Source organism: Alexandromys fortis, unplaced genomic scaffold, assembly GCF_014885135.2.
Source record: "Alexandromys fortis isolate MF-2015 unplaced genomic scaffold, M_Fortis_MF-2015_v1.1 scaffold_6, whole genome shotgun sequence".
In the NCBI taxonomy this organism is placed as follows: Eukaryota; Metazoa; Chordata; class Mammalia; order Rodentia; family Cricetidae; genus Alexandromys; species Alexandromys fortis.
This window is the reverse complement of record NW_026067902.1, coordinates 25,950,193-25,970,968: the sequence shown is the minus strand read 5'-3', so window position 1 is coordinate 25,970,968 and position 20,776 is coordinate 25,950,193. Positions and strand designations below refer to the sequence as shown.

General features: G+C 43.6%; 1 protein-coding gene across 14 annotated transcripts in view; it reads right to left on the bottom strand.

Moving 5' to 3' along the window:
• Positions 1 to 20,776, bottom strand: part of Ryr3 (ryanodine receptor 3) — a 528,284-nt gene that overhangs the window by 5,589 nt on the left and 501,919 nt on the right. For 8 of the 14 annotated variants that reach the window (XR_007590437.1, XM_050134436.1, XM_050134438.1 and 5 more), the window contains 12 exons: positions 20,137 to 20,218; positions 18,152 to 19,482; positions 15,439 to 15,497; positions 14,624 to 14,795; positions 13,518 to 13,604; positions 11,585 to 11,785; positions 7,288 to 7,418; positions 3,727 to 3,769; positions 3,121 to 3,248; positions 2,714 to 2,774; positions 2,234 to 2,380; positions 240 to 374 (listed from right to left, as the gene is read on the bottom strand). Coding sequence is in view for 8 of the 14 variants with exons in the window: in XM_050134436.1 (XP_049990393.1) it covers positions 240 to 374; positions 2,234 to 2,380; positions 2,714 to 2,774; positions 3,121 to 3,248; positions 3,727 to 3,769; positions 7,288 to 7,418; positions 11,585 to 11,785; positions 13,518 to 13,604; positions 14,624 to 14,795; positions 15,439 to 15,497; positions 18,152 to 19,482; positions 20,137 to 20,218 (2,577 nt within the window). In the remaining 6 variants the exon portion in view is untranslated. Of the gene's footprint in view, positions 1 to 239; positions 375 to 2,233; positions 2,381 to 2,713; positions 2,775 to 3,120; positions 3,249 to 3,726; positions 3,770 to 7,287; positions 10,565 to 10,683; positions 11,786 to 13,517; positions 13,605 to 14,623; positions 14,796 to 15,318; positions 15,498 to 18,151; positions 19,483 to 20,136; positions 20,219 to 20,776 lie in introns of those variants that run through there. The other 6 variants (XM_050134439.1, XR_007590440.1, XR_007590438.1 and 3 more) reach the window with 6 other exon arrangements.

The window sequence follows — 20,776 nt, the reverse complement described above, 5'->3', positions numbered from 1 at the left end:
AGATGAAAACGAAAGCTGTACTGCCACGGAATTTAGAAGTGCTCACTCACGGCGTGTCTAATCCTCATCCCAAAGTGAGAGAAGCGCTGGTATCCCTTGGCTCCCACAGTGTGATGACCTCTGTTACATCACCCCCATCTCTCTCCAAGACACTGCCTTCTTTTGGACAGATGACAACTGGTCTCTTCTCAAAGGCCACCACCTCTGGCTTTTCTCTGCCATGGCCAGTGGGTACTCACTGTCATCATGTCGTCACACTTCATATCCGGCTCGTCGTCATCTTCACTTTTGTTATAGAACTTGCGGAAGAAGTTGAAAGCCACCACAGTATAGAGGTAAACAACCACAGCCAGGAGGCCAACAGTCAGAACCAGCTAGGGAGGAGAAAACGGAGCTGTAGAGGAGTGGAATTTCAACCCTGGAAGGCTCATGGGACCCCCCAGTAGGTTAAGGGTGACAGTGATGAAGAGAACAGCTTGACCAGGCTTATCAGAAGGGAAGAGTTCATAGGTGGGGTGTCAGGGCTGAACCATATCCTCCCTGCGGTTGATGTGTGGAGTCCTAATCACTAGCATCTCAGGACGTGACTATTTGGAGGCAGTGTTTAGAGAGGTTAACTTATAATGAGGCTGTGAACGTGGTCATTCATGTCATTATAAAAGGAGATTAGGAGCCAGATGATCTAAAACACATGCATCCAGAGGTGCAGTTGTGTGCCATGGCACTAGAGCATAGCTGTGCACAAAACAAAGAGGAAAACCTCAGAGGAGACCAAGCCAGTTAACACTTTCATATTACGCTTTAGCCTCAAGAGCTTGAAGCCATAGATTCATCACTAAGTCACCAATCTAGTACTTTCTGGAGGCATCTGCACCACACTAATGCCTGGAGTGTGGTTTTATACATAGGCGAAGGGCAAATGTCCCTGAGAATCCAAGGGAAGGTGCTGTGAGAGGGTTCTGTTGCCTTTACAGAGCTGCGTGTTTCCCAAAGCTGCTTCTCTAAGCTGCTGCTGAGGAAACCTAAGTCTCCTCAGACTGGTGGCTCCCCCTCAGCTATATTGCAACCTAGCCATAACCTGCATAATCACCCCAGCTTTGAAGTTATTGCAAATATTACAATGGTTGAACCAGGAAGTCTGCTTGGGTCCACCATGGTGTCACAGGACATTTTAGTTCCGTGCTATATAAGGAGGCCGGGGGTTCAGCAGCATGAATGAGAAGTCCCAGGGACCTGCCTCTGCGACCCATTCCAGCAGGGACTAGATACTGGACTGAAGGGAAGGTAAACAGTGTAGATCTTTTGCTTCTGAGGAGCTGCACACAAAGGAACAGGCACAAAAGCTAAGGTAAGCAGCAAAACTGATGTGTTGCTGGCCCTCTAAGGGATGAAGTTACTCAATTCTTGGTGAACAGATCTCATAGGAAGTGCTTTAGAGGAGATGGAGAACTGGAGCCTCTTGCCAAAGGAAAGCAAAGGGATTGTTGGACCTAAACACTGTGTAGTCTTGTGGGGGAGGGGGAGTCATACAGCCTCTTGGCCTGAATTCTTTTGAGATTAACATCTACCTTATATAGTAGTTATGAGACTCAGAACCTGAAACATGGCATAAGCTTGGCATATTTTGAATTTCTTGTTGCCCTGTCACATACAAAGGTTTAGAAGTATGCGGAGTATGTCTCATACATAGTTAACTATATTTGTTGAGTTTGCAAATAAGGAGAACCTACTAGAAGCTTTTAATATGACTATGGTCATTGTTGTAGCCAGTCGTCTACATATGGTCAAAGCCAATCTTTGTTTAGCATGTAGAGGTACACATTACATGTATGTATGCATATTATGTGTAAATGTATATTAAAATATACATATTAACTTTCTCATTACTAGGAACACATGTTTGAAGTCCCTAGGAGCTTTATACATACACTAATTGTCTCCCAAGGGTAAATAAGAGCTATGGAGGAAGGGGTAGGTTCATAAAAGGTACCAAAAGTGATTCTGATATGTCCATTACTCTGCTCAGCCCATCCTTATTCTCCTAGTTAATCCTAACTTTAATGTTCCATCATCAGTTGGCTATGGATTCAAAAAAAGAACTGCTACAAGTTCAAGTGTTTGTCCAAGAAAGAAGCATTCCACACCAGGACAAATTCTTTTCCTGACATACACTTGCATACTACTTTTTTTCCCCCTTTTCTACACATTGTTACAAGTAAGTATAGACCAATACCTGTTTGCCATTGTGAGTTACAGATGACAGGATTGTCCTCAAGGTTTTAAAGCCCATTGCAATATCCAATAGATGAGCAGCGAAGAAGAAGTTGTTGTAGTGGCCCAGGACAGACATGGTTGTGTACCAGGCAAGGTAGAGAAAGGACTGTAGAAATGGGAGAAAACTGGCATTTTCCAGGCATTCATGATATGATGCACTCATTAAACTACATTCCCCTCATTTTGAGGAACAACATGAAGAAAAGGGGGCATAGGTACTGGGGTGCTATAAGTTGTCCAAAGGTCTTACAACAGAGCCCCTTTCTTGTTATACTATTGCACAAGGCAGCGTTTTCCCCAGCACCTCTCAGGCACCTGATACATGATTACCCAGGGAGGCTGCAATGAGAAACCTCAGGGCTTGCTTATTCCCTGTGAATCCAACAGGATCCCCTGACTTAGGGCTCAAGATCCTGTTTTTTTCTGGTACTGTACTTACATTGTCAGTGAAAACCACCCCCAGCTTCCAAATATGGTACTTCATGTCGATGGAACTTAGCCTAAAGAGGAACAATAATTTCATAACTTAGAAATGTCAATGTTAGTTAAGTACTTAATAAAGGGGAAAATTTCTTAGGGTGAATAATATAAATACAGCTTCAACTTTTCTTCAAGTTACATAGACTTCTCAGCAACAATGGGGTTTGAATCATGCATCTGGAAACCTTAGTCTTTGGACTCTTTGGGGCATAAGAACTGATTGGCCATGAAATCCTTTAAAGCAGTCCTTTCCCAATTTGTAAGAAAACCAAAGACATGCTTTATTTTCCCCTCTAGCTCACTGGAGAGGATGGAAAACAAAGAATTTGTCTTTGCCACTTGGACTTGAGCTCCTGAGATCTGTACCATGACATCAGAGAGGCCGCCTCCACTTTGGTCTCTTCTACTGGGCTGAAGTCGAGGGCATTCTTATCCAAACCCAGGAGTTCAGCGATGCGCTCTGCTCCGTAGAGATCTCCATACTTGTTGATTACCTAGAGCAGAGAAATGGCAGGGTGGGCTATGGCTACACCACCACCTCCCAACTGTAATGTCTTCGGAGTTTTGCCATGCTGAATTTTTTCAACAGGCTAAACAAGATACCATTCCAAACTGACTGGAAAAGGAAAAAGTCACCCCTAGAGAAAATTAAAGAGATGATGGCAATCAAGGGGAAACTTCTTTTTAAGTTCCTGTCTTTCTGGAGAGAAAAGAAACCTAATGTGGAGAAAGCAGCGTGGGTTGTGTGCAAGTGCTGAAGGCAGACGAGGATGGGAGCAAAGCAGAGGCCCACATGTGCAAGACCTCTGCAGCTGAGTCTCCAGACGCCACCTTAAGCCTGACATCACTTTTCCTCATATTAGTACACGAAGAGTGTGGACAGCTCACCATGCGTGCGTACACACACACACACACACACACACACACACACACACACACACACACACACCTCCACCCCAAGAGAAGACATACCTTCCTCTTCACAAACTTGTCCCAATAGTTATTAGGAAAAGATCTGAAAACAAAGGCGAAAAGGACAGGTCCTTAATTATTAACTTCAAGGCAAACACATCACAAAACTTTCTAGTTTGAACATCTGGATCTGTGATCTTAGATTTCTGTCCTGCTCACTGATGTACGCAGGCTGGGATTGATGTTCGGAGTCATCCCAGGATCCTGCCTTACAGTTCTGCTGCTTTGTTTCAACTGAGGCACTTGGGAAGCCACTCTGCAGTTTCTGTCTCAAAATTGGGTTAAGAACAAGGAACCATGATGGCGCACCAGCAAGAAACATATGTTGTTGGTTTTTTGTTCTGGAAAACCAATCCTACTTTGCACACTCCCTTCCCTGCTCCCCTTGTGCCGTGCTCCTGGATAAGCGTGTTACCACAGCCCCAGAGGACCTCATCATCACCCTCTGCTGGTCCTCCAGGGCCACAAATCCAGATGTATTTTGGCCCATCTACCTGGATCCCAGTATACACCAGAAACAAAAACCAGAAGGAAATGTATGTTTCCCATTCCGTGACTGTCAGTGACTGGGGAGATGGGATGGTGAGGGGTGTGCCGGGACACACAGACAAGCTCTCTTAAAAGAGTTTTTATTAACCCCATGACCCTCTACTCACTGTCATCACTGTGTACTCGTGTGGTACCTACTTCCTTCCAGGACTTAGATCCTTTTCTTCTAGAGGTGGCATCTTGTTTTCATGACAGCCCAGCCCTCTCAGAGGCATCATGTTTCTCTGCCTGGAATTTTCTCTAGTTCCATTCCAAGTGTTTTCTTTTCATTAAACAAACAAACAAAAACTGCCATCCTTTGGAATGTTAGCAAAAATGTTTAAAATGTGTTGCATCCAGCCAGAATGAACAGACCCTTCCTGGGAGGGCTTCCCATAGGGCTGCTTTTGGAGCAAAACCAACCCTTGCTGTGTGCATTCTTACTTTTCCTTTCTCTGGGTCATCCTTTGTGAGTTTGAGTCACACAGAAGTCTCCAATCCTATAAAGACCAGCAGCTCATGATAAGAAAGTCAAGACCTTTTTCTCCCAAAAGGATGGCCATCTTGAGGATAAAATTATTTTCCACAGATTTGTTTTAGTTGTTAAAATCACTTATTCCTCTTAATGATCTAATTGCCAATTAAAAACAAATGCTGGTACTATAGAATAAACTGCCAATAGACATATTTATAAGATCAAAATTACTTTTACTCTCTTCAGTGTACATTGCTACTTGATTTTTTTATGCATGACATTTAGAGTCTACAAGAGTAAAAATCAAGCCATCTTTCCTCCACTACCTTGAACCCCACCCCCATTTTTTCTTGTCTCTTTTTTAGATAGGGTTTTATTGTGTAGCCCTGGCTGAGATAGACCTCACTACACAGAAAAAGCTAGGTTCAAACTTAAATCATCTTCCTCTCTGTTTCTAAGTACTGGGATTATACATCTGGGTCACCATGACCAGCTTTCTCCAGCACACACCTTGTCTCTTGGTCCTGGTTTTGTACTGAGTAGAATATTTCACAATAAATGCTAAAGGGCTGTGTTTAAGACAATTTCATGGACATGATCTTATCTTGGTCTCAATTTTGAGTGGCTTGTCCCCTTACTAAGGCTAAGGTCAAGAAGTTCCTTGAAGGTAGAACATACATTTTTACATCATTATTTTCTTTAAGCCCTAGAGAACATACTTGCAGAAGAAAATGTGTAAAGAATATGCTTAAATCCTTAGCCTCTGTAGTAATTGGCAAATGTACAATGAGGTGCCATGACACCCCTACCAGATAACCAAAATTCCCTGACTCAGTGCTGGCAAACAGGCACAGAAGTAGAAAGTGTCTGTATAGCACTGTTTATAACGTATCCTGGAACAAGCGTTTTCCACACCTTTCTCTCGAGCAAACTCCCCTCAGAGGAAGAGCTCTTTCACTTATGCACAGACGCAGGGGTTTTCTGGTAGTGCTGTTTTTAACAGTGGGAGCCAGAAGCAGATGAAATATCTACTATCAGGAAAACGCACCAATTCTTGCTTGTAAATACACTTACATGGAAAACATTAGTTTGGGGGACAACTTGTCAACATAGGCGAGTTCACTGAGAATCAGAAATGACACATAATGATGAATAAAAGATTCTCTACCATTATAACATACGTAACATGACAATCCCATGTACATAGAGTCTAGAATATTTAAAGTGAAATCCTGTGTTTAGGCACAAAGAAGTAGTTAAAATGTAAGTTAAAGCAAGATAATGACCCCATACATACTAGCACTAGCAACTACTTAATGATCAATTCTGTTGACCACTAGTGGATATGACGGAATATGTTAGTTATGGGAGCATGGCTGGGAGGACAACACGGCTTTCAAGCTAGCAACGATGTTCTAATTTTAATCTCTGTGGTTTGTTACTCTATTAAAATAAATGCACATATTTGATAGATCCTTGTGTATGTGTGTGCCTCACAATATAAAAACATGTAAACTCAGAGTAGACAATAGGCACCAAGACCCAGTAATTCTATGTAGCACAATAGGACAAATACAGTCTATAACAACCCATTATCAGTTCAGAATAACTAGAGAAAATGTAAAAGTTCCCAGACCAGAAGTGATACTCTTAGTCCATAGAAATGCCCCTTATTTGATAATATACATATGTTGAATTACAACACTCTTTTCATAAAATAAGTAAATATTAAATTATGTCTCATTTAAATTTTAATTTACAACCAAACTTTAAGAAGAGACAAGGCATCTATGCGCGACTGTGGTAGAGTGAGAAGCTATGGACAGGACTGCCCCTCCCATGATGCCCTTGCTGTGAAAAAAAAAATCAACTTTTACGATAGTTGTTCTACTTGTTCATGGATGTCCCTGCTCACAAATAAACAGTACTGGCCGATCTCGCCTTGGAACACGAGTGCTTTGTTCTCGGTGTCTCAGGTAAGTTCTAGAAACAGAACGGCCTTTTTTTACTAGCATTTTCCCATGGTATCACATTGTCCCAGACGCACATGTCCTGGATAACCAGACAGAACATTTCTCAGAGTATTAAAGTACTCAATATTATCCAAAATGTCTGTAACTTAATGGCATAAGATGAGAAAATTAATCCGCTTTTGTTGCTTCTCCTTCTATGAGGAGATGGACAGGAATCTGCAGGCAGGGACAGAGGTTAGATATTTATTGCTCCTATTATTTCTCCCAAAGCCTTCCCTTCCTAGAGACTGATTAGTTTGGTTCTACCTATCTAGACCTGCCTCTCAGTTTCCTTAATCATCGTAGAGTAGGAAATAATTCCGCTAGAGTCAGGATCCTATCTACTATGCGTATCTTAATTGAAACAGCAGCAAGTTTTAACATGGTTGCCTTTGCTCATGCGTTCACTTCTATTTCTTTACTCTCACGACCAGAGTTTATCTTACAGTTTTCATAGTTGTGAATTATTGGTATTAGAGCATGCCATATGCCCTTGGTGATAACACAGACACTTGCTTTCATAGGATCAGAATGAAGGGCACTTACGGTGTGTTGATCACCAAGCGGTCCCACTGCCCCTTGATGTCATCTTCAGATGGCTGTTCGGTGATATACAGACCATCAAACTCTAGCTTCCTGGCAATTTCTTTCTCCCTTTTGAAGACTACCAGAGGCACCTGCAAATGAAAAGATACTCATTACCTAGAGGTTTGTGCCTAATGCTCCTTTCCCGGGACCTGTCACAAATCAACCTTCCTGAGTAATGGCAGTAACCCTTTATACTGGGATTTAATGCATACTTTAATATCTATATATTAAATACAAGCATGTATGTCTGTGATCCATTTGCATGCCTAGTGCCCAAGGAGGTCAGAAGAGAACATCAGATGCCCTGAAACTGAGTAACAGGTGGTTGTGAGCGGCCATGTGGTTGCTGGGGCTCAAATCCAGTTCTTCTGGAAGAGCAGCAAGTGCTCTTAACTGTTGAGCCTTGTCTCTAAGCCCTGTACTGGAATTTTTACAGTAACTAGCTGTACAGCCAATACTAAGTAAATTTCACTCCTTGGCTAATACACCTACCCCTCCAAAAGTTGAGCTGATCTGAGCCACCCTTGAAGGTTAGACAGCTGACTATAGTAAGATGTGCACAAATCCTGAAAAGACCATGTTTACTTCCAGACTTGAATGGGATTTGTCTACTAGGACTTCCAGGCTCAGAACTAAACCAAGAAATAGAAAGGACAATGAACTATTCTAGAACAGACTGGTCAGCCCCAAGAATGTGGGCAGTTTCCCAACAGTCACCAGCAGTGAGGGTCAGATTGATGCCGTAGGTTAGTGCATGAACTGTGTTTAGACAGTTACAGTGACAGAGTTCAAAGGATTCTGTGCGTACTCGCTACACACTGATGTTTTCTTCCTTTCAGCGAACTGGATCTTCTCTGCTACTAGATCCTGTCATTCTCTTACACAACAGACCTGCCTATTTTGTGGGCGACACATTCCCAAACACCCAGGGAATCCCTGAAAACATGGGCAGAACCGAACTTGTATGCACTGTGCTTTCTCTTAGACATATATGAAGTTGATGGCCTTTTCCATCTTAACTGCCTATTACGTGCTGTGGCTTTGACTTTTGCAGACTGAGGTGTGGCAGTAAAGCAGTTAAAAAGGAGCTCACTTTTCTCTTTTTCCGCTCCATGACTTTATGGATAGAGATGCTCTGACAGTAGATCTTAGCAACCTCGTCTGATTTTCTTTCCTTATTAAGAGCTGTCACATCTTCACTTGACCATTTTATGTCTTCTCTTTAGCACTGCAGAATGTTCAGTATCAGTACCCTTGCACTCTGGATGCCATTATTAAGTAAAATAAGAACTACTCAAATATGAGCACTGTGCTATCCTGCCAATCAGTGTGATAACTGAGAGGGATAAGTGCCTAGCGGGAGGGGGTGGGGGCGGGGGGGGTAGAATATACTGTGTGAATACACTGGACAAAGGGGTGATTTATGCTCCATACAGGACAGAATAAGATTGTGTAGAGCTTCACCCTACTACTTAAAATAGCATATAATTTAACATTTATATGTTGCTTATTCATTGAACTTTTACTTAATTTGAGACCACAGTTTACTGTGAGTAGCTGAAATCATGAATTAAAGGGGTATATGGGTAGTTGTAGTACATAATTGTAACTTTTTAAAGACAAGATCTTATTTATGTAGTTCAATATGGTCTGGAAATCATGATTTAGTCTAGTGTGATCTCAAATTCATGGCAGTCCTCCTATTTCACCCTCCTATTTCACCAAGAACCAAAATAAATCCTTCCTCTCCTAAACTGCCTCTATTGGGTGTTTTGTCAGGGCAATGGGAAAATTAACCAATCAAGTTATACATAAATATAACCAGAGATCAGCACAAACAGGGATTACAAGCAACCCTTAACTAATGGGAGATTTAGAGAAGACAGAAAATGCTCTTGAAATCCCAGGAAATGAGAAGTCAGAATAGCTAGATCTCTTCTAGCCAAACAAATAATAATCATTTATACACAGACTAGGGATCTAATTTATTTAGGATGTCTCTAATTACTTGGTGACATCTTTGGGACTTGAGTTTCCAAACTATGTTTTAATGTTTTTCCTCAAAGGTCATTACAATCATATCACTTACCCTGTTATTTCAGGGACAAAAGGGCAAGAATTATTTCTAAAACCTTACTTCTTGCCCCCCTGCCTCCCTGAAAACAGCAGACAATACTGGAGACCAATGACAGGAAGGTGGCAAAGGGGCTGACACTGGGCGTGACACACCGTGAGGAGCCAGTGGCTGCTGCTGGCTCACGGGTGGCACAGGCAGGGAAGCAGAGCTGAAGCTGATCTGCTGTCTGCTTGGAAGATGCTAGAAAATAATGTGATCACCAAGATACAGTCCACTCCTGATATCCAGGTGACAGACACTCCGCTTAGTCCTTCAAGGTGTTTGCACATCTTTCGAATTTTAATCCACTCTGTCTTCTACAGGTCACCAGTGTATCTGCACCTCATCCCACAAGCTCTTGGATTTCAGATCCAGAAATAGCAAACATGCTTCTGGGTTTACTGTTGCCCATTTTCTTGGTATTTTTGTACATATGAATGCACTTATTTTTCTGGAATGTAGTATTATTCTAATACTCATTTTTGATGTAGAAACAGCACTAAAAAGGTCACATGGCCCAACAGTGAGGAGTCCAATCCAGACAGCCTGGCTCCAGAGTCCACGCTTTAAGGGTTACAGTGGCAGACTCCCTCCAGCAGGGAAACACATCACGTGTTCTCTCCAGGAGAGGAGGTGAGTTCTCACGTGTTGCTATTTTACCAGGAGAAGAAAGGGACACAAAGATAGGAATATATTTCTTGGATTCATTCCAAGAAGATAACTTACTGCTATAAATTAAAGGGGAAAATGTAACGAAAATAAAGTTCTTGTAAAAACTGGTGTGATGGTTAAGCTTGGTTCTCAACTTGACAAGACTTAGCATTGCAAGGAGACAGACAACTAGGCCTGTCTGTGAAGGTGTTTCCAGAGAGTAAGTTTAAGTGATGAGAAAAGATACACCCTGAGGGTTGAACTGATGAGGAAAGATATGCCCTGAAAGTGGCTGACACTATCCCATGGGGCTCGGGTCCTGGACTGAGTAAAAAGGAGAAAGTGGGTGGATCACCAACATTCGCGGTTTTCTGACGGCAGTGTGAACAGCTGCCTCCCTCCTGCTACCACAGCTGGACCATCTCTCGCTGCTGTACCTTCCCCACCACGATGGATTACACCGTCAAACTGTGATCCAAAATAGGACAAGTGTTTTTATAGCAACAAGAAAAGTAATTTATCCAGTCATGGTGTAGAAACAGAAATGAGCACAGAACACAAAACTGAAGGAATGAAGATCGAGGTACCTGCAGTCGTAGCTAAAGGTGGCCCAAATGAATGGTGCTGCCTTGTTTATGACTTGAGCAACCTCCAAAGGCAACTGTGAATCTGGGCCATCATGTGACTTGCTTTAACCAATAGAGGGTGGTGGAAATGACATCGATAATCTCAGGCCTGATTCTTCAGAGGGGCTAGCATTTTCCACTTCTGTGATCTTCAGGGAAATTCTAAGTCATTCAGAAAAGAAGTCCACCCTCCTGCAGAGATTACATGGAGGGGCCATGAGGAGTGGGAGATGCTCTGTGTCTACATGGAGAGAGGGGAGATGGACTCCCACTATTCCAGCTGAGACCTGCTTCCTAGCTGTTCATCTGGACACAGGAACACACCATCCTCGCCATTCTCACCTACTTGAGATCCCAAAAGACTGCAGACATAACCCTTTCGCATGGAGCAGAGAATGGCTGACGTGTCCACAGACTGAGAGGGAGAAGGGGCTCGAGTGGTTTGTTATGTAGGTAACTGAAACTGGAGCACATCTCTGAGATCTATCTTAGGTTGTCGTCATTTGAGACCCAATGGAAAGGTACTTTTTATAAAAATCTGACAGCAACTCAGAGATCACAAGAAGCTCTTATGGCTAATGTCCTTTGTGCCTTGGTGTAATGACTCTGATACTGAGGTGTCTGGAACGCTTCTCCTGCAGCAAGATTGTCTATAGCTCACTTTGCAGATTTTCATTTAGAAGCCTCAAGTCGATGATTGAGACCCTGCAGTTGCAAGCAGTCCCTGAGGGACAACACTTGTAATGTCCCACCAGCTTTGCACTTCAAGCAAGAGGACAAAGAGCTGGTGGAACTCAAAAATGACACTTCTTCCTCAAGAAGTCAGAAAAGACACAGAGGGACAGATGGCTAGAATGCTCACCTTCAGGCAGTAATATCCCACCACACAGACCAGAGAGATGATGGTGTGGACAATGGCCAGGGCACGCAGGGTTGGGGCCATATACCCAGTGCTCTCCTGAAGAACAAAGAATACCATTGCTTCGTCCTCATCTTCATCATTAAAGGAGTTCCACAGGTTTGCAACATCCTCTGTCTCTTCTTCCAAAGGTTCTTCAGTGACCTGGCCCAAGACACACACCCATAACTAATCAGAAGGAGGCTCAGTCACTGGGCTCTTCCTATAGAGTTTATGTTAACACATGCAAATGTTAAACAACCCAATGTTACCTGCTGTGTAAAGGGGGCCTTTAGGTAACTTACTGATAGGAATCCCCAGTGTTTCTAATAGTTGCAAATACGAATTAGGTAGAGACAAATCCTATCTCTTGAAAAGGAAGCAAAAACATTAAATTATGGGCCTTTTATTATCTGTGTTGTAATTCTATGGTGAAGGAGAAAGGAGCAACAGGTACACGTGGAGCACAAACACAATTTACACACATTTCATAGTTTCCATTCTTCCCCTTATTCATGGCTTCCCCTTCTGTTTCTGCAAATGACTCTCAGCTTTTATCCTATAGCTTTAAGTACCTGTTGGCGGTCTCCGCCTGCATGGATGGATTCCCCTCAACCTTAGTATGTTTTAAATCAGCTACACACACTTTACTATAGAATACCGCTTTTCTTCTATGAGCAACAAAAGTCAGTAGTTTGTCAAATTGAAGGTTGATGTGGAGGAAACACTGTTTTGTAACAAGTTGGGTTGTTAGTTTTAGAACCATCAGAAAGACAGAAAAACTATGTCAAGAATCTATGACTGTTCTTTAATTCATTAGCAACCATTTACATGCAACATGCAAGACCCACTCATCCATGTTCAGAATCTTCAATTATGGTGAGGAGATCCTGTGTCCCTAACATTATTAATATTTCCTTCATGATGGTTTTTCATATGTTCCAACACCCCTGGATCCTATGATAGCCTATTTCTCAAGGAAAGAACTGATTTCCTTCCTTTCTTCCTTCCTTCCTTCCTTCCTTCCTTCCTTCCTTCCTTCCTTCTTTCCTTCCTTCTTTCCTTCTCTCCCTTCCTCCCTCCCTCCCTCCCTTCCCTTCATTCCTTCCTCTTCCTCCCTTCCCTTTCTTTATTTTGGTTTTTTGAGACAGGGTTTCTCTGTGGTTTTGGAGCCTGTCCTGGCACTAGTTCGTTCGTTCGTTCGTTCTTTCTTTCTTTCTTTCTTTCTTTCTTTCTTTCTTTCTTTTTCTTTTCTTTTTCGAGACAGGGTTTCTCTCTGTGGTTTTGGAGCCTGTCCTGGAACTAGCTCTTGTAGACCAGGCTGGTCTCAAACTCACAGAGATCCGCCTGCCTCTGCCTCCCAAGTGCTGGGATTAAAGGTGTGCGCCACCACCGCCCGGCTAAAAATGTGTAGCCCAGGCTGGCCTCGAACTCATGATCCTCCTGCCTCTGCCTCCTTCAGCAAATCCTACCGGTGTGCGCCACCACTACCGGCCTGGCACTAGTTCTATAGACCAGGCTGGCCTTGAACCCATAGAGATCCGCCTGCCTCTGCCTCCCGAGTGCTGGGATTAAAGGCATGTGTCACCACTGCCTGGCTATTATTTGTTCAAAATGTCCCATAGTTCTTATCATGGCATCAATACATGGGGCACACTCAATATTTGGAGATTAAATCACACAGGAATCCAAATAGTTGAAACAGTTTCCTAATTTGTTGTCCTGTTGGCAGTTCTGTTGCTAAACATTTTTTTAAAAGGTCATTGCCCTAGAAATTTCCTTGGACCTTAAGTTTTTGTTCCAAGTAAGACTAACAGTTTTGGTTATAGTTTTCCCCTATGTATGGCATGCTTAGTCTGTTGCATATTTGGTAAATAATCCCTTAGTGAAGCATCACCTTATAAAAAAGCAGGATGAAGTTGATAGCGAAGGCTACAAACAGAGCAAGGAACCTCAGGTTGTAGAAATTCCTGGCCAGGTAGTGCTGAAAAGAAAAAGATAAGGAGAAGTAGAAGAGGCAAAGGCAGGAAGGAGAGCCTCCCTGTCTGACACTGAAAGGCGTGCCCTGGGTGGAGGTTTACAAGGGTAGCTGTGCCTCAGTGCCTACTCTACTAGCGAGGCCCTGCCCTAGTTAGTATAAATTGTTTATGGGGAATCAGAAATATCAATTCTTTAAAAACAGCTTAGGAGAATGTCTGAAGGAAATCTTACCTTGGATCCTGTCCCAGTAAACCAGATCTCTCAACATGCCACCAGCAGAGAGTCAAGCAGTTCCCTCCCCTGTATACATGCAGCCAGACTGTGGACCAGAGTTCATGTCCCTTTCTGAATCATGGCCCTAGGAACCTCCTCCGCCCACTTTCTCAGAATGTACCATTCTCCTCACTGCCGTCTTTTCTGGGAAACAGCACACGGAGGATGGAGCTGCAGCAGCTGGGGAAGAGCTCGACACTGCCTGGGGCCACACTGACAGTTGCCACCTACAGTGAAGGCCTGGGTCCTACAGTGCAGGCCTGGGTCCTACAGTGCAGGCCTGGGTCCTACAGTGCAGGCCTGGGTCCTACAGTGCAGGCCTGGGTCCTACAGTGCAGGCCTGGGTGAGCAGCAAGTGAATCTTGGGGCAGCTGATCAGAAAGAGAACATTACATACTATACTGAAGCTTGCTTATGCCTACAGTAATGACGTTTTGAGGGCTAACTGAGCAACATAACCTAATACAGGAAACTTTTTTCTTCATCCCAATTGATTGACCTACTTAAATTTTGAACCAGGATCAGCTAAGTCCCCATGAAAATTCACATTAATGTGCTTGGGAGTCGTGTCCAGGTAAACCCTCATTTTCTTTAACACAAGAGAAAGAGGAAGATGAACAGGAAGAGAAGTATGGAAATAAGAAAGTGGAGAAAGTGCGTCCAAGGAAAAGTGACACAAATCAGTGGCCAGCTCCGAGGTCCACTGGGCCAGCGCCTCTAGCAGAAAGGAGGAAGCGTCAGAGAGCTTACCAGTAACTTGGTCTGATAGATTTCCAGTCCCTTGAAGAAATTGGCCATGAAGGCTTCCGGCTTCTCAGCCTTCTGGCCGCGCCGCCGTGTCTTCTTCACAGTCATCTCTGTCCACAGGTACTCGGCTTGTCTGTCCTCCTTGATTTTGTCTTCCTTTTCTCTGTCTTCCATGCTGCAGAGGTGAGATGCCAACTCAGCATGTGGGAGAAAGGCGGGTCAAGCTTGGTCCTCATCAACCTACTTACTGGGCATGAAATCTACATTCAATGAGTAGGGATCATTTTGATGATCCAACGTGTACAATGGATATAATATGTGTTTTTGCTGTTTGGGAATTAGACTTAACAATTCTTTATTTTCTTCTTCAAAAATATTGTCCTTTTCTTACTAAGTAAGTCTTCTTAGGATTAGCAATGGTGCCTCCTACTCCTATAAACTTGGGCAAGAATTAAATGTGATGTCTAAAAGAGCCATCTTAGACTTAGGTACAGGCCTGCCATAGAGTAGTTATTCAATAAACACCACAGATGGTCCACCATCAATGTTATATGAAGTCACTAAATGTGGATGTTTGATAATCTGTCCAGTCAATGAAACCCTGCTGAACTGTCAGAATTATAAAGTTAATAAGTGTATTACACAGCTGAGATAAAAGAAACGAAGAAAAGGAAATATGCCCAGGGCTTATAGAATACCTGTTGCTTGCGCTGATAGAAATCAGGTTTCTATTTACTGCAGTTATAGAACGGCAACTGCCAATCAAACGTTGTCCACCAACCACAGCAAGCAGAGCATCCACGCCCCTAGGGACTTACTCAGCCTTCTCGGATTCAACCTTTCCTTCGGCTTCACGCACTGCTTTCATCTCTGCAGCCTGGATCCAAAAACAGCAACCAGTCAAGGCTCCTCAGAAAAACAAGTCCAGGACAAACCTTTCTCTTTATGGTTACAAGTTCTAGAGTGTGTGTGTGTGTGTGTGTGTGTGTGTGTCTATTTCTGTCTGTTTTAGTTTCTCTTAGGATTGCAGGGCATAAAGTGTCTTGCTGTCCACTGTCCTTCAAACCTGCTGCTACGAAGAGATGCCAAGACAGATCTCAAACCTAAAAATTTACTTGTCTTCCAGTTATTTACTCAACCCAAGCAGGAAACTTATACATAAACCTCAAGGAAGCACTATGGAAGCAGGCAGGAGGTAGGTCATGGATCACCGGGTGTCTAATCTGGAATCCCTCTCTATCTGACAATCCTCCAGCCTGTCCCCAATCCTCCTGTCACTTCCCTGGTCCCTCTGGCTGATAGCCACCACACTCAGAATGAAACCAAGCTCCTCAGCGAAGCCAGTCTATACTGTAGGGTCATAGCTTTCTTTCTATCGCTACTGTTTTTCTATTCAAATGCTCCAACCTTTATTCCCATGGAAGGGAGTCTTGAGCCTTCTGCACACTAGGGACTTCTTAGTGGTCTGACCCTGGCTTTCCATATGTCTGCCATGCTTGAGGATTTGGCTCAGATCTCATATCTTCAGGAGCCTTTGTGGCTGCCCTGTTTAGAGCAGATGCTATCAAGAATCACGTATTTATCCAGAGGACCTAGATGACTCTTCCATGTCCCTTCTAACCCACTGGTGTGTTTATTAACCGGCACAAAAATCACCAGTGGTAATTATCTTACTTACTTGTTATCTTTTCCCACTTGAGACTAAGTTCTATGAAAGCAAAACTAGATTTTGTTAACCAGAGCATAGTCTAGTGCATGTAGTACCTGCATTAGTCTCTAACTTTTGTCAAATGGTCCTATGTCATGAGCCTATCCAAGAGGCAATGCAAAATAAATGATACAATAAGGACACCTATGCTGGTGCCTCCCTCTCTGGCTCTCCACACCTCTCTTTCATTGTCTAATACTTCCTTCACAGCATCCTTCTTATTTGCACCAAGTTGCTCAGTATATGTCTTTTCTATAAAATTTCTCAGTTGTCACTCAATTCTCAGACCCTCGAATAGTGACATGTGCATGTTAATGTGTCAATAGGTGATAATGGAATTAATTAATGGATATGGTCTTTGTCTGCACTCTCACTTCTTCCTTTGATGCCAAAATGGCATGGCAAGTTGGATGCTGTAAGAGAAGGAAACATCCAGAACATTCTGTGGCCAATGGCCTCTAAGTTACTTTTGTCTTATCCATTCAATCTAGTTGACTGACTCAGAGTCCTAATGATAAAAATGTTCCAGGCATGATCAGACTCATGGTAATAGGTTGTCAATAGGTAGTAGTAATTACCATCATCAATATCATATGAAGTTGTAAGGAGTTTTTAGTAACCTTTCTAGCTAGTGAAACTCTGATCTATTGGGATTATAAAGTTACCAAGAGAAACAGAACATATCTATTACAGAGCTTTGGTGAAACGGAATCACAGCTTACAGGGTATATAGAAATACTGCCTCATATTCAGGAGGATGCCTATATGATTTTCTTTGGGTTCTCCTTCTTATTTAGCTTCTCTAAGAACCCGAATTATAGGTTCAATGTCCTTTATTTATGGCTAGAAACCAAATATGAGTGAGAACATCCCATGTTCCTTCGATGAAAGGAGACAGAGACAGAGACCCACATTGGAGCACCGGACTGAAATCTCAAGGTCCAAATCAGGAGCAGAAGGAGAGAGAGCACAAACAAGGAATTCAGGACCGCGAGGGGTGCACCCATACACTGAGACAATGGGGATGTTCTATCAGGAACTCACCAAGGCCAGCTGGCCTGGGTCTGAAAAAGCCTGGGTCAAAACTGGTCTCGCTGAACATAGCGGACAGTGAGGACTACTGAGACCTCAAGAACAATGGCAACGGGTTTTTGATTCTACTGGACCTATTGGTTTCGTGGGAGCCTAGGCAGTTTCGTGGAGGCTCACCTTACTAGACCTGGATGGAGGTGGGTGGTCCTTGGACTTCCCACAGGGCAGAGAACCCTGATTGCTTTTTGGGCTGACGAGGGAGGGGGACTTGATTGGGGGAGGGGGAGGGAAAGGGGAGGCGGCGGTGGGGAAGAGACATAAATCTTTAATAAATAAAAAAAAAAATAAAAAAAAAGAAAAAAAAAGAAAGCATAGGAGAAGTTGAAGTGGGGGGGAAATGAAATGGTGTAAATATAATTCTCATGCATGAACTACTTTAAAAAAAATAAAACATCCAAATCAAATTAAAAAAAAAATACCGCCTCATAAGAAATCTCCTCATTCATTACATCTGGTATTCCGTGCTTTCACTGAATCAACCTGTGCACCATGAACACTAACTTAATAAAAGTCTGAAGCAGGCGAAGGTCTCAGATCACCGTATGTTCAAGCTCTACAGTGCAGAATAGAAGTCTTCCTGGTGACTAAGCACGGAAATACCCACCCAAGTCACCATGTCCTCATACCTGGCAAATCTGGAATGTCAGAATAACCTTATCTGAACCAGCATCAGTGTTATGACCTGTGCAAACCACATACAGATTGTAAAGGACAACAGAGACTATGATTACCTGTGCTTTCCTTTTCTTCCGCACAGTACTCTCTAATGTAGGGGGCTCATCCTTGCCGACGATTTCAGAGAGGTCACCCAATCCCACTTCAGGCCCTTGCTTTAAGCCACTGTCTTTCTTTGAGTGGATTCCAAAGAGGTCGGACATGATGTCTGAATCTCCCGGCTCCCCCTTTACGAAGTGGACCAGTTCAGTGGTGACACCCGGCTCAATCATGTCTGCTCTGTCCGCCTCCATGGCGTCATCATGGATCCCAAACTGGGTGGGGTCAGGCATGTCGCCTAGGATCTTAGTCACTCGGATGTTCTTTGCCCCTTCAACGAGGCCCCCACCAAACACTGTGTTCCAGAGGATCTGAAAGATGCCTCCCAAGATAGAGAGGAGCAGCTGGAAGAGGCCCACAGACAGCATCCAGAAGAAAGAGACAAAAACCTTCACCAGCTCCTTCGCACTCATCTTTTTGACATTTCGGTACTGTTTCCTGAGGTTCTTCAGCGTTGCCCTCTTCAGAAAGTTGGTGACATTTCTCTTTGCTGAGGCACAGGCCATGGCAAAGGCAGAGGCAGGCTCCATAGACCTGTCCTCCTCTGCCTCTCCTTCCATTTCCATCGTATAAGCAGACTCTTCACCCTCTTCCTCTTCCTCTTCCGGTCTGTCGGTTGAGTCGGATTCTGAGATCTGAGATGCTAACTGCATCTCGAAGATTGTGTCCTCGCAGAAGTTCACAAACAGCTCCATCTTCTCCTGCTCCCCACCTTCATTGACGACATCAAAAATGAACTGTCGCTTGGACTCCTTCACTTGAGGCTTTTCCCACTGAGTTCGACTGGATTCGCTGATCTCAAAATAAACACGTTCAATTTTCTTGGCCCCACCCATGATCTCGATTCGACCCAGGTATGGTTCAAAGTAATTTAGCACACTTTCTGCTGGGTCCAACAGGCACTTCAAGCGAGAATCATTGGGCATGTGTTCAGAGAGATTGGTCAGTAACACGGCCACATTGAACCCTATGTCCTTGGCTGGCTCGTGGAACCGTTCTACAAAATCAATATAATTAAACATGTCATTCTCGTCAGCCTCTGTACACGAAAGGAGGAAGTCGATCTCCGACTGTGTGTATTGCTTTAGACCTTCCATGGCCTTCTGGAATTCTTTCCTGGAGATGATCCCTTTACCATCCGGGTCATATTCTTTGAAGGTGTCTGAGCTGGTTAAGTCTTTAAGTTTCAAGAACATGTCAAAGAATTTCAAGATCATCTCTACATTAGTGGATGATTCTACCAGTGTGTCAACCATCTGCTTTCCAATAGTTCCGTTTACCACATTTCCTGTGAGGCGGGTTCAAAAAGACATACAAACAAATACATCAATGAACCCAGGCTATCGTGTAACGTGGCAGGTTGCTCTTTTTAGGAGACTTATGTGCCAAATTAGTCAGTTCATTTCCGACCATGTTGATTTGAAAAATAGTTAGAGAGCAGCAAGCCATTACAACAGCCCACCAGGAGCCAAGGGAGAAGAAACCAGGACGAGAGGGAGATGGCCACACCATTGCCTTGTTTCTGCCCCGGGGCCTAGGAGGTGGTTCCACTATCAGATCTCTGGGAATAAGGAGGAATACATGGTGTCCCTTTGACCCCTTTGACCTGAGAGGTTGCCCAATTAGATGGCTGGCATACACACTGGCAGCCAGCTGTGTCGAAAAGCAATGGGGAGAGGGAGAGGATAGGGAGGGGCAAAGCTTAGAGGTTTTCCCCAGTTCATTCTGGCTTTCCTATTGGCATCAAATGAGTTGGTTTCAAGCCTTGTCCATCAGACCATGTGCCCCTCATTTATTTTTTTTTCTTTCTCAAAATTTGTCATTATAACCAATGTCTTATGACATCAGTGACCTGTCAGAAGGATAATCTGTGTGATTAGCAAGGTTAGTGCTCAGACCAATTACAATAATGTGAATGCCTAGTTATACCAAACAGCCCAACCTTCCAGTAGGGACAGAAGCATCACCACCATGTCCTGAAGGAGATCCAAGAGTTCCTTCAGCAGCTCGATCTGACTGGAATCCTAGAACAGAAACAGGAGATACCCTGAGCTATCTGAGCCCTCAGCAAAGTTCAGGGCAGTGAGCAAGAAGGGCCTGCTCTGGGAAGGTTAGGTGAGGGCTGCATCCAATCAGGAAGGAGCTCCCTTCTTGCTGTGAGTGAAGGTGGCTTTTACCCACTGCCTGTAGGACAGGGAGACTCATCCATCAGTGCCCCTTCACATTCTCCTTGTACAAATGTGCCAGATAGACTGACTGTTACCTCAATGATTCCTAACAGCCCCCATCCACTGAAGAACCATCAGGAACGTTCTCAAGTTTATTTTATCATTTTCTATACTGGAGGATTATCTCCCGTGAGCTTCATGGGAGATATTACTTTAATAAGGAAAGATTAGTTTACCCAGTAGATTCTCCTTTCTTCCTGGATTAGTTTAACCTAGTTGCAGTTGGTGGTGATCAGGGTGTCATTGAGTTTATAGAATAATATATAAGCACAGTGACTCCTCTGCAGGCTCTTGAAGCTCTGTTTGGTTTTAATTCAAGCAATGCAGGCAGAGTTCTGCAAGACAAGCTCCGCG